General features: G+C 43.0%; 1 protein-coding gene across 50 annotated transcripts in view; it reads left to right on the plus strand.

The window, feature by feature from the left end:
* Positions 1-7,413, plus strand: part of Nrcam (neuronal cell adhesion molecule) — a 276,409-nt gene extending 268,996 nt beyond the window's left edge. For 23 of the 50 annotated variants that reach the window (XM_006515944.3, XM_006515958.3, XM_006515961.4 and 20 more), the window contains 2 exons: positions 1-12; positions 569-7,411. In XM_006515944.3, the coding sequence (XP_006516007.1) occupies positions 1-12; positions 569-806 (250 nt within the window). In that variant the 3' untranslated portion in view covers positions 807-7,411. Of the gene's footprint in view, positions 13-568 lie in introns of all 50 variants that reach the window. The other 27 variants (XM_006515949.3, XM_017315095.2, XM_017315090.2 and 24 more) reach the window with 6 other exon arrangements.
* The last annotated feature ends 5,832 nt before the right edge of the window (positions 7,414-13,245 follow it).

Here is a 13,245-nt window from a genome sequence, read left to right on the forward strand (position 1 = left end):
GTCTTTTGAAAGGTAAGGCAGAAGTTCACAAATCTGGCCTGCATTCAGTAACAAAATTATTCAAACTGCAAGATTTTGCTTCTCCTACTGCGTGAGGAAAAACAATCCATGTATCACATGTAACCACAATCATGCTCCATTCACATCCAAGGAATCAGAGAAATCACACAGTTTAACACACTAACTCTGACTGTCCTGAGCTCTGCACTGCTCCTTTGAATCGAGATAGTGTTGATTTGAGCTATCCTTAACCCCCTGCCATGCCCCGGTAATGCTTTTCATCTTTCCAAATTGCCTTCCAATCAGGCATCAGACTCTTTCATTTAAATTAGCATGTACAATCAGAAAGTCACCTGCTCTGCTGCAGACATGATCCAACCACTTCTGCGCCTGACTTCCATTCCAGTACCACCCTAGTCCCTGGAGTCCAACTGGCAGTTAGTTATCTTTGGCTGCAGGAGCTCAGGCCTCCATATGCTTTTTCATAATTTGCATGCATGATCTGCAAAAAACAAGGCGCTTTACTTAAATGCTTGTCTTACCAAAATTTTTATTTCCTGTCCCCCAGTGATGCAGAAGATCACAAGCCTTTGAAAAAAGGAAGTCGAACACCTTCAGACAGGACTGTGAAAAAAGAAGATAGCGATGATAGTCTGGTTGACTATGGAGAGGGGGTGAACGGCCAATTCAACGAGGATGGCTCCTTTATTGGCCAATACAGTGGTAAGAAAGAGAAAGAGCCAGCAGAGGGAAATGAAAGCTCAGAGGCCCCTTCTCCTGTCAACGCAATGAACTCCTTTGTTTAAGTCTTTAAGCTCTGTGCCAATGTCTAATCTCTCTGGAATGGTTTTCCTGAACACCTGTCATCCCTCTCATACTACGGACATATGGGTAGAAAGAATGTTTTCTGCGGTATATGAGTATTATGAGACCAGAGCAAGAACATGACTCAGTCAAATGATACATTAATATGAACTGGGGTGCAAAGTGCATACGTTTTTGTTCAGAGTGGGGTTTTTCTCAATTTCCTTGGAACTGATTAAAAAGAAATACAACATCATCAATAGATTACATTATTCCCTGTGCGGGATCCAGTTCAATACGATGCATGAGACATGCTGCACAGAGGACACACCTGTGTATGTGACTGCGATGTGGTTGGGTACTTTGTTGGCACTATCCTCAGCTGATCCCTAAATATGAATTCCGTTGTCATTGTGAAGAGTGTTGCTGTAGTGTTCTCTAGAGCTTCAATGTCTCTGTGGACATTGTTGTTAAACTCGTGACTATGTCTAGCTGGTGTTAGTCTTTTTGAGAGACTATTAGGAACAGTGTGTACAGTATATACTTGCTACATGAGTTACTTATGACAGTTGCATCCACTAATGCTCGCTGAGACTCTGAAACCTGTTCTTTGCTCCCGGACCTTCCTAGGCTTTTTATCCTTCCGGGTGTCACAGCAGCAGAGTCCCACTTACTATACTATCTGCGTTCAGTCCTTTGGGGGGCATAAACATTGCGTATTGTGACACCTGCTGGCATTTGTGCCCTACTCAAAGAATTGAAGTCAAAGCTCTCAAGTGAAATTTTAAATTTTAGTTCAGAAAATGCAGGGCAAGACACACGCAGTGCCTTCAGACAATTAGCATTCCCTGACTCCTGTACTCTGTATCAGCCAGTGTGGGCAACTTCATCCTACGCTACTGTTGTTGGAAAGGAACTTTTCCAAGGCAGAGATAATTCGAACTGAAACTGGGAGCATAGGAACAACTTTATTTGAAGTGGTGTTCCCCACACAAATATCAGGCCTCCAAAGCTCTGTCATTGTCGGGTGTACAGGATGGTTTTGTTGTCTTTTGTGGTTTCTAGCCAAACAAGTCAAGTTGAAAAAAGGAAAAAATGGTATGGTTGGAAATGGATAGAAAACCCAATGATTGCAGAAGTAAAAGCGTACAACAGCATGCCTAAAGTACTAAATGATTCACTCTGCCTAGACAAGCTTTCAAATTCCGCAGCATTCAGCAACGTGTATGCAAATTGCAACAGGCACACTCCAGAACCTGAGAAACCTGACCAGTGCTTAATTAGGCCAGCAGTCAAAGAGATTACACCTCGAGTCTAAAGAACAATACTATATCCTATCATAGCCATAAACAATGTGTGTGAAATGGCTTACCTCCAATATAGAAACCTATGACCACCTATGGTTGAAGGGATGCTCAGTTTCATTTGCCAATAAATTGGTTTCTCATAACTTGCATCAAGTTTAATTTTAAGTAAAGCCTTTTATATGTAGGTATTCTGTTGAATTTGTAAATATACTTAGAGTGTAGAAGCTATATGCTCATAGGTATTACGTGCAAATAAACATGCAATCAATGTTTATGTTCTCCTGTGTGAGAAGCAGGCTAGTTGATGAATGTAGTAAGTATGTGGGACGAGGAAACATCCAAATGTCTTTCGTGGTGTTTCGGATTTAATTTTTTTCCCCACTCTATTTTTGTTTGTGAAACTGAAATAGTGAACTCCGTGCCCCCCACCCCTTTCTTCAGCCTGTTGCTGGCTGAAAGCCTCAGTGTTTTGCCAATGGAGTACATTAGGGTTTGCCACCTGACACCTTTGATGTGTACAGGTAAAGCTTGTTTTAAAGTGATTCCCCAAATGAAGTGGCCCTAAATACTCTCATCTTTTCATATTCACTCTCCACAAACTAGCCTATCGATTGAAAATACAAAATAACACACAGGCTTGCCTCAACATAACAAAGCACAAAGACAAAAGTTCCTTTCAAGTCATCAATGCCTTCAGTGAAAGACAAATGTGAAGTCTCTGCTCATCTATAACTATGGATGCTAAATTTCTCTGTGCATGAAGAAGTCACGCCTGTAGATAACTACAGATTTTCTATTAAAAATGAAAAATTGAGTGTGGTTTTAAAGCCCCCCCCCCCACTCCTTGTACTTAGTCATGTTCCTGGGGGGGGGGGTGGGGGGAGGGTGGGTGTGTAGCAGGTGTACCCGGCAGCACAATGCTTCTGGACTTCCATCTGAAAAGGGACTGGTAAACAGCCCAGCTCTCCTCAGTTTCAGCTTCTTCAAACCTGTACTTCCAAAGATTTTTGAACAAATTCTGACAATTTTGTTTCGTTTTTAAAAGACTTTGGATTTTATCGCCAACGTAAAAATAAGAATTAGAATCAGGAATTATTTTTTTTTTTCCGAGACAGGGTTTCTCTGTGTAGTCTTGGCTGTCCTGGAACTCATTCTGCAGACCAGGCTGGCCTGGAACTCAGAAATCTGCCTGCCTCTGCCTCCCAAGTGCTGGGAAAGGCGTGAGCCACCACCGCCCGGTGAAATCAGGAACTTTTAAATCAAAGGTTAGGGCTAGTTACGCAGGAATAGATAGCAAGAGTCCTTTGAAAACAGGTGAACAAATCTGGTTCCTTTGTCGAGTCTCACAATAGACCAACTGCTGGTGCCCTGTCCATACAACCAGTGGGACCTCCTCGCTACTCAGCCATGGTCAATTTATATTTCTTAACATGGCTACATGATGAGAGTTTGAACACTCATACATATTACAAATATGTCATCTGCTTCCTTTTCTCCACCTTCATTCTTCTGTCTCCATCCAAGCCTAGCAATTATCCACATTCCACCACTTGCCCCTTGGTCACTGACCCCTGGTCCCAGCAGTGCATCCAGGAGAACTACCTGCCTTGTGCTCTCAGAGTTATTTAGACAGCATGCTATGAAAGTGAATCGGAGATGCCATAGAGAGAGAGCTCAGAATTCCTCTCACAGAGGACATGTTGGCTGCTTTCTCGGACCCTCCCTTCTGTCCTCACTGTGGGCCAAATTAACAAACCTTAGCCTCACTCTACATCATGACACGGCTCCGTGGCAACAGGAACTTTGAAACTTTAAGCATGACCTCAGAAAAAATCTTGTAGTTATAAACCTTTATAAACCATCTTCTTCATTGGGTTTTAAGGACTTTCGAGGTAAGGGGAGTCTAAGAACTCAGGGATTTTCAGTCACAAAATGAGTCACTTCCGCTTGAGATGTTTCCGCAGCTGACCACCAGAGGGCGCCTGTGCTTTATCCTGCGTCGAAGAAACTTGCTAGAGAAAGCAGGCTAATGACCCTGGCTGGATCGGTTTTGGATAATTAAATGATGACCCGATGGTGCAGAAAATGATCGCCTGTTCGTACTAGGGAAATGAGATTGCAGCTCTCCCCAGCGACTGCATGACTGTGTGAACCTTTTGCATAGTTTTTTCTCTTGATTGAGCCTAGGTGTGTCAGGGAAGAGTTGCCTCCAGTCCAGTGGCCATGTTTGTCAGGTATAGGTGCGTGTGTGTGTGTGTGTGTGTGTGTGTGTGTGTGTGTGTGAGAGAGAGAGAGAGAGAGAGAGAGAGAGGATAAAGGAAGGGAGTCCTTAAAATGGCCTCACTTCCTTTCTTTAATGATGCTATTTTTGTCTGCCACCAGTGGTTTGACATTTTATTATTGACTAGAACACACACAAAAGTAGTTTAAATACTACCCTCAGCTCATATGATTCCACTTAGGAGACGGGGAGAGAAAAGCAGAGAATATCACTGCAGTATTTGTACTGAATAGTGGCTCAGTGGGGTGGAAAGATCAGTGTAAGAGAGAAGAAGGATTCATATTCCAACCCCACCATCAGTCAGCAGTGTGTGTGCAGGAACGCCTCCTCTCGTCATTCACTCCACATCTGTCTCCTCAGTCAGACAATGATGGGGCAGATCGTGTCTAATATGCCTTTCTAGTTTAATCCTGTGTGTCCTAGTAACAAAACAAAAACAAAACAAAACAATCCGAGCGCTTGCTAGGGACAAACACAAGCCAGGTTTGAGTCCCGCTGTGTGGGGCCTGGAGCCTCGTGTTTCAAGACAGCTATAATCAGTCAGCTTCCTGCATGGGTGCAAGTCCTCACTTAGAGCTCGAAGGGAAAGCATAAACAAACGGTAGTGGGAGTGCTGTCTACCTCTGAGGAAGGAAGTGTGCACTGATAGGAGAAAGCCAAGGAGAAGCCATAAAGGCCAAGGGGACAAAGCTGGCAAGCAAGGTCACCATGCTCGCCTAGATGCAGAGGCCAGGCTCTGCTGGGTTTGAGGATCATGTGACAAGCATCTGCCTTTAGTCAAGAAGCAATGAAAATTGAGGAGTAGGTCAAGGAACCTCTACGATTAAGAGCACAAGATTAAGCCATGGGGCCCAGAGGAAATTGCTGGGAAAAACATGAGCTAGAGGAATTAGGATGACATATGAGCCAGAAACTCTCAACGTAGTGCCCAGGAGCAGAAGAGCGCCCTCTGCAGGAGACCAGTTACCAGGCGCTCCATGTCTCTGCAGAGCAGGAAGTTGTGTTGAGGTTGAAGTGAGGAAAAGATGATTGCAGAAGCAAATGTCAGATATTTATGCCTGGGTCTGGACACCTCCCCCCTGACAGATGCCCACCCATTAGTCACCCCTGTCTCTTCTCTCCTGGCTGTCTACCGACTTTCAAACAACTCAGGTGTCTCAGAGACAAACAGGCTCTTGCATTAGTCGTCAGTGCTTCAGTTATCAGCTGTCCTCCAAGTTTCATGGTTAAAATGGTTGAAATAATAGCAGGAGAAGTATATGAGGATAATTGTAAAAGCCACCACTGGCCAGAATGTACATCCTCTGTTCCTTCTATGGCTGTAAAATCCCGCAGTCCCTCTCAGTGTGCCCTGTAGACTGAGTCTTTCTTCAGCTCTAAGTGTGTGGCTCACGATCTCAGCAGGTGACTCAACACTCAACAACAAAACAGACTCTTTCCATCAGACACTATCAGCTGTCGCATTGAAATCACTTGCCTGTATTAAAAACTCAATTCCTGTTCACCCAGCTCACAAAGTCTTTATTTTCATTATCTGAACTGTGGTTTGACCATCACTAGGAAAAATCACAGATGATTCTAATGTGTAGCCCAAGTGGAAATTGGTGTTGACAAGATTCTCCTGTGCTACTGTGCAAATAGTCAGGGAACAGTATTTTAAATAACTTCCTCAACACAGCCCAAGGGTGGATTTCAAATTCTCTTCTATTCTCCACATAAAGTGAATCTAGAGAGAATAGACCCCCTTATACATTGCTGATGGGAATATAAAATGGTCCAGCCACTTTGGAAAAGAGTTTAGCACTTTTTTTAAAAAAACTGAATATAAATTTACTATGTGACCATATTCAACTCATAAGTCTAGACCCAAGAGAAATGAAAACCTACGTCTAGCCATAGACTTGTACATACATGTTCAAAAAGCATCAACCATAACATGTAGAAAACAACCCCAGTGGCTAGAAAGTGCCCCGAGACGGGCGGCCGAACAGAGTGAGTATATCACAGGCATAGTTGCCATAGATGCAGTCAGACGGGACACTATTTGGCAGGTTATATGACGGATTGATGCATGCAACAGTGCAAAAACCCCCCAAAACATTAAAATTTAAAAGTCAAGCACAAAGACTGATATTCTAATTTACTTGATTGTCCAAAAAGGCAAACCTGTGCAAACCTGAGGTAAATTGGTGTCTCTAGCTGAAGGAGGTGGAGGCAAAGATTAACTTCAAATTGGTGTGAGCGCTCGTCCTGGAGTATGAAAATATTCTTGAGTTTTATAGTTATAGTGAATTATTGTATCATGTTACAACTCAGTAAAGCTTATATTGGTCTAAAGAGTGAATAGAGTTACCTATAAATGAGGTTTGCGGATGATCACATCCCCACATCATAGATCCATTGCCTCCTGTTTCCTCAAGGATGCTGCAAGGCCATCAACTCCAGGTGTTCCCCCAGAATAGTACCATCGCTTGGTAGAACCATATTCCCTGACTGCTCCAATTGGTAGGAATAGGAATGACTTAGCTTTGACATTAAAGGACAAAATCAGATACTCTTCATAACAGAAAAACAACAACAACAACAACAAACTTCAAATAGTTCAAATGCCCATAATAAGTTAGTGGCTATACAAATTTTAAAATGTGTAGCACTTTGAGACCATGAATCAACAGTAAGTACAAACCCTCGGTACAAGTGTCTCTGCCACTGAGTGAAAAGAGCCAGACACAGAGGTTTTGTTCACGTGAAACATTGGGGCAGGTCGAGCTACCTTACAAGGACAGAGAGCAGATGTATGACTGTTGGGGAGTGGAGTGTGCAGAGGGATTTCCTGCTGAGATTCGAAGAGAGCTCATCTAAATGGATAAGGAGGAATCCGCATTTCAATCGTGAAGATAGTTATAGGGGTATTTGTTCATCAGGACCCAAAACTATATGCTTAAAGTAAGTGTGCTTTGTTATATATGTTGTATTTCAATAAAGTTGATTTTGAAAGGAAAATAAACTGGACAAAAGTGACTTCTCCCCTTCTTCTCTCTCTTTCTTTTGTCTGCTTACCCCAAGATGGAGTGGGGTGGGTGGGTGGGTGGGGCTCTTAGTTCTGCCTTGTCTTCATGTGAGGAACCATGTCTGTATTTTGAGAAATCTGTGGTGGCCTTCTTCCCACTACCTGATTGGTTGTGTATGGTGTTGTAGGTCAGGCTAAGAATACAGAACATATGTAGACGTTCCTGGCTGGGTAGCCTCAAGGATCTAAATGAAGTGAAATTTGAGAACCCAAGTACGGATGGCAATTAAGTCCATGATCAACAAGCCCATCTTAAAAATGAAGTAATATTTGATTTTCATTCATGCAGTTGTCACTTCTGTGTTCTCAAGTCAACTTCCGACCTGGTCCTCAAGGTCTGTGCCTGACAGGAGTTACTCCCACTTTTACATCTGGGGTACGCGCAGCAAGCTTGCTGTGGTTGAGAGAGACCTTCTCGGTTCTCGCTCTGGGACAGGCCACCTTTGGAGCCTTCCTTTCTGGAGTTGGACTTTTTTACCTTGGTTCTTACTCCTTCCTGAAACCACCCTGGCCTTTTCTAAGCAGAATCCTGTCTCTCAGCTTTCAGTTTCCCATCTAAGTGAGAGCTAATTGACATCTCAAAAGTAATCTCCATTTATTTCTGTCTCTTCCTGGAGGTTATTTGTTTAGGTACCTGCATGACCCACTCCTCATTCTCCAGGCTACACAAGGATTGTGAAACCCACATTACTCTGTCTACAAATAGTATCTCCACTCCTCTCCTCTCCTCTCCTCTCCTCTCCTCTCCTCTCCCTTCTTTGTCCTTCCTCTTCCCTCCCCTTATAGCACCTCCTCTCTTCTCTTCTCTTCTTTCTTCTCCCTACCCTACTCTACCTTCTTAATCTACTCTACCCTCCTCCATCTCCCTCTCTCTGTCTCTTTTTGTGGGCCTCTCTTTGGTTTGTTTCATATTCTCTCTCTCTCTCCCCCCCCCCCACCTCCTCTCCTCTCCATCTTCCTGTCTCTGTCCGTATCCCTTAGCCATGTGAAGGCACAGAGAAAATGAGACCACCTGCAAACCAAGAAGAGAACCCTCACTAGGAACAACCAGTTAGCTCCTTGATCTGATATTTCTAGCCTCCAACAAAATAAATTGCATCCTGAGAAAATAGATGTTTGTGGTTTAAGACATTTAGACTGGTGGCTCATGTTTTATGGCAGACGAAGAACACCAAGAAATAATTTTAGCAAATTACAATCTTCCACTGTTCACAAATGCAAGCAGCCTTGCAGTGTTTACCTGCTTTGTATTTTCAGCATTTCGTCCTTTTTATTTAGCATGAAATTGCTATGGTAGGATGGAGAGAAACAAAAGAACAGCATGCTTGCCTTCAGTGCCTGTTAAATTCAAGCACCATGCTAGGCAATGTGTGCACTACATCTATTTCATGCTCTTACCAGCCTGTGAGACAACATCACTTTTCTTCTCAAAGATCACACAGCTGTAGAAGAGGTCTATCGCATGAACTCAGCTGTGTCTGACTCCAAAGTATAAATTCCTTCTCCCTTTAAGTTGTTCATCATGTCATCTAAGCTACATAAAGTAAAAGCATAATGTTCAAAATAGAGAGTGGGCCTTCATGTCTGTCTAGTTGTGAAAGGATAGTCCTTCAGAATGAAAGCTTGCTGTGTCTAAAGGCCAATAACATCTTGGTCCAAAGACTATCCAAGACAAGACAGGACAAGGTAGGTATGCATAAGTGGCTTTGGAGGATCCCTGTTTTGTACTGACCTGTATGTGAGAGTTCCATGATACAGTAGATATCTATCAACTATGTCCTATAGTGATATAGGCCACAGAGAGAAGGTGGCTGCTTTTTGAGGACTGGAATCTGTACCAAGACTACGGTAGGTAGAGGTTGTGTCAAGTTGCATTTGAGTTCTGCTCTGAAAACACATTTGCTGCATCATCCCAGTGATGGCAAATCCTAGAGGAGGAATCATGCCTGCAGACCAAGGGAGAGAGTCCATAGGTACAGAAAGTAGACTTGCTCCATGCAGACATGCTTAAAGCTGACCCTGAGAGAGGGTCAGTCACCAAAGTATTTGCTGTGCAAGCTTGAGTTGCTGAGGTCAGTCTCTACAGACCACAGTCAAAAATATGGGGGCACCCATGGTGGTAATCCCAGTGCTGGAGAGGTGAAGACTGGGGGATCTCGGAGGATCTCGGGCTGGCCAGTTTGCCTAATCAGCAAGCCCCAAGCTAGAAGAAGACCTAGGTTCAAAACACAATGTGAATGGTGTCGATGGAAAAATGAAAGAAAGACACCCAACATGTCCTGCAGCACCCCCCACATGTGCGTGCATGCACACACACACATACACACACACACACACACACACACACACACACAGAGAGAGAGAGAGAGAGAGAGAGAGAGAGAGAGAGAATAGAAAGTTTTGAAAATCTTGTTCCTTACCTTTTTTCCTTCTCTCTGCTGTTCTCATTTCCTATCTCCATATTAATTACTGAACATGACCCATTGGCTTTTCTAACAGTGCCTTCTGGGAGTGAATATTCAGCATCATCCTAAGCAACAGAATTGTGCTCTGGAGAAAATGTAGCTCAAACAGTGGTCAGCACATTAAGCCATGGAAGTGAGGCCAAGGTTCTCCGCTATGGCAAGAAGAACAAAGCCAGAAAAACCTGAGAATTAGAGAAGATGGAAAGACAGACTAGAAGGGCCAGGAGTCCACTCAGAAGTGGATCCATGTAAAACAAAGTGAGGGGCATTTCCAGAAGCTGTGTGACCTGCCTGTTCTTGTCCAAGTTGTGACACAAGAGGCAATGGCCAGGCAGGCTGTGTGACCTGCCTGTTCCTGTCTAAGTTGTGACACAAGAGACAATGGCCAGGCTTCCCAAGACTTTCAACCTGTGTTCCCAGGGATGTGTGAACATTCCCCCTTCTTTCAGCCTCATTTCATCTCAGGGGAATAAATTGTTGTTATATATTGATTACGGGCTAGTTATTCAACCTTTTTTGTGCCATAGTTTCTTCATCAATAAAACAAGAACAATTTAGTATCTAGCTCAGCATCTATGTAGGGATTATATTATTTGCTAAGCCTACTTCTTCTACTCAAACTTTTAATGTTCTAGAACTATCTATTAAAGAAACCTGACCAGCTACCATGAGTCATGAGAGTTGGGAAGATAAAGGGTCGATGTAGACTGGTGTGTGGCTTTAGCTGTGTTATTTGACTCCCTAGATTTTACTTTCCTTGTGAAAGAATGATGTGTTAGAACCTCTCTCAAAAGTCTGCCAAGTCCTCTATTGTTTGACTATATTAATGTTCTTAATACAGAAAACACATGGCTTGGTCCAAGGGAATAACTTAGTTAGTTGGTGGAGCCCATCAAGCACAGGGCTCTGGGTTAGCACATCAGCACCACAGGACTAGGCGTGGAGGCATAGCTGTGATCCCCGATGGATTACACTAAGAAGGTAGATCAGGAGAAATTCAAGATCATTCGACTATATAGCTAGTTGGAGGCCAGCTTGAAATTTGTATTTGTGTGGCATAAGAAAAGTAACACAGAAGAGAGGGAGAAGAGGAACCCTGGAAAAGGAAAGAAAAGAAGGAAATGGCACAGCTGGGGCTGGAGAGATATTAACAACATAAAATCTTAGTACATTTTAGCGCAAATATTGAGATTCATTTTTAAATGCTTATGAGAATTATCAAAATGAACGGGTGAACCTGAATGCTCACTTTCCCTGAAATGCCGTGAATCTCCATCTACTTCTGTCCCTCTAACTGGGGCACTCAGAGGCAGATTCCAAGGTGGGTTGGCACAGGAAAGCCTCAGGCCTGGGCTGCATGGACCTTCTTGTCAAAGACCAGCTTTGACATCTTAGGGTAAAGAGAAGCAGGGCATAGAGTCTGGGATTAATCGAGGCCAGTGAAATGCTCTCTGCTCTGGGGGGCAGTTGTGGGAGGTAGTGGTCACCAGAAAAACTTCCTTGGGGGTCGTAAAAAAATTCTTTGTGGCTGGTGAAAAAAAAAAAAGAATAGAAAGGAAGGGAAATATCATACACACACACACACACACACACACACACACTGGCACACACACTGGGTGGATGAAGCAAGCTTCAATAAGCTCCAACTTTCCACATATACACACATACATACATACATACATACATACATACATATGTACATACACATTCATACATCCACACATTGGACGAATAGCGCAAAGCTCCAACCACTCTACTTACATACACATATATACATTTGGCAGATGATGCAAAGATCTAATGAGCAGGCTTCAACAACTTTATTTTTAACCCCACAGTTTATATATTCCAGCAAAATCTTTCAAATAGTATAGAAATAGTAATATAATCAGAACCTATTTTTCCTCTAGTGAATTATTACAATGAGTATACATCAGAAAAGACAAGTTCCCCAATACGCTCCCTCCCACAAATAAACATTTTACATATTACAAGTGAAAAAAAACCAAACCATTCCCAAGAGCTCACATCCATTGATAACCAAGCACCTTGTTATAGATTAACAAAGTACAAGCCAGCAAGGTAATTTTCTTGTCAAGTTCTCTTACTGGCAGGCTACAATTTGTGGTTATAAAGAAAGGATTGATTATTTTATTATTTATCGTAAAAAGTAATATTATAAAAATCTTATAATAATCACAAATCTAAACTTTTATATATAAAAAACAATTTGTCATTTTTTTTTACGTTAAATCCTCAGCATGTGTATCTACTGATTAAAAATATTTTAAAATCATATCAGAAAGTCAAGGGCAAAATGAGTACAAAAACCTAACCATCACCTTGGTCAGCAGCCCAGCTTTAGCAAGAAAGGCACAGCAGTAACTCCCAGGCAGATTGCCCTTGTTCTTGTACTCAGCCTTCAAACAAAACAAAACAAAAAATCCTAACTATCAAGATTGTGCCTCTCTGAACTTCAAATTGCTCCCTAAGATTTTCTACATCAGAATCATTGACAAAAACATCTTAACCTAACTTTACTAACAATCTTCATCTCCAAATTCTTTCTAAGGGTGGTAGTCATGGCTAAGAATCTACATTTCTAAATTCTTCCCAAGAGTGGTTATCAAATCATTACTCTGCTCCAACTGCCATGCTTGAAAAAGATCAATCACTATTGTCGTCAGGGCTGCCCAGTGAGGAGCTGGAAGCCCCCTTAGAATTTTCACACAACTCAGAGAGTATTGAAGGGCAGCAAGCAGAGCAAAACTGCACGACGGCATGGCATCCTCAGCACGGAGTCCTCCGGGCTCTGCCTCTCCGAGGAGTACCCATCGTGATGGCGCTACCATCAAGTGTGGGCTGCACTTCACGAGTTCTAAAGCTGATTTGCTGTTCCTCTTGCATGGCTCCCAACACCTTCTTATTCTCCTCCATCACGAGGAAAAATTGGGAAAGTGGATTACTAAAGATCCTCAACAGCTAATCCTTGGTGGTTCTCCCTGGCAGCTGTCATCCTTGCTGTCACAATGGTTTTCCACATCCTCTGTGTCTATGCAGGCAGGCTCCACTCATTGTCCTTACAGGGCATTGGCAGCCTGAGTAGGCTCTACTGGGCATTGGGACCTTAGCTTCATTCAGGCCCAGCAAATTCTGTAAAACAATTTGATTAGCTGTGTCAGGTCTTCTGAGCTGAGCAATCTTCCGTACAACCAAGCAGGACTTGTAACCTTCCTCAAGCCCAGGAAAGTCTCCATAGCACCCAGGAAATCACCTTGAGTCTGGCCAAACCCCCTTAGCTTCCTTCCCCAAGGGCTG

The sequence above is a fragment of the Mus musculus genome, chromosome 12 (assembly GCF_000001635.26).
Source record: "Mus musculus strain C57BL/6J chromosome 12, GRCm38.p6 C57BL/6J".
Lineage (NCBI taxonomy): Eukaryota > Metazoa > Chordata > Mammalia > Rodentia > Muridae > Mus > Mus musculus.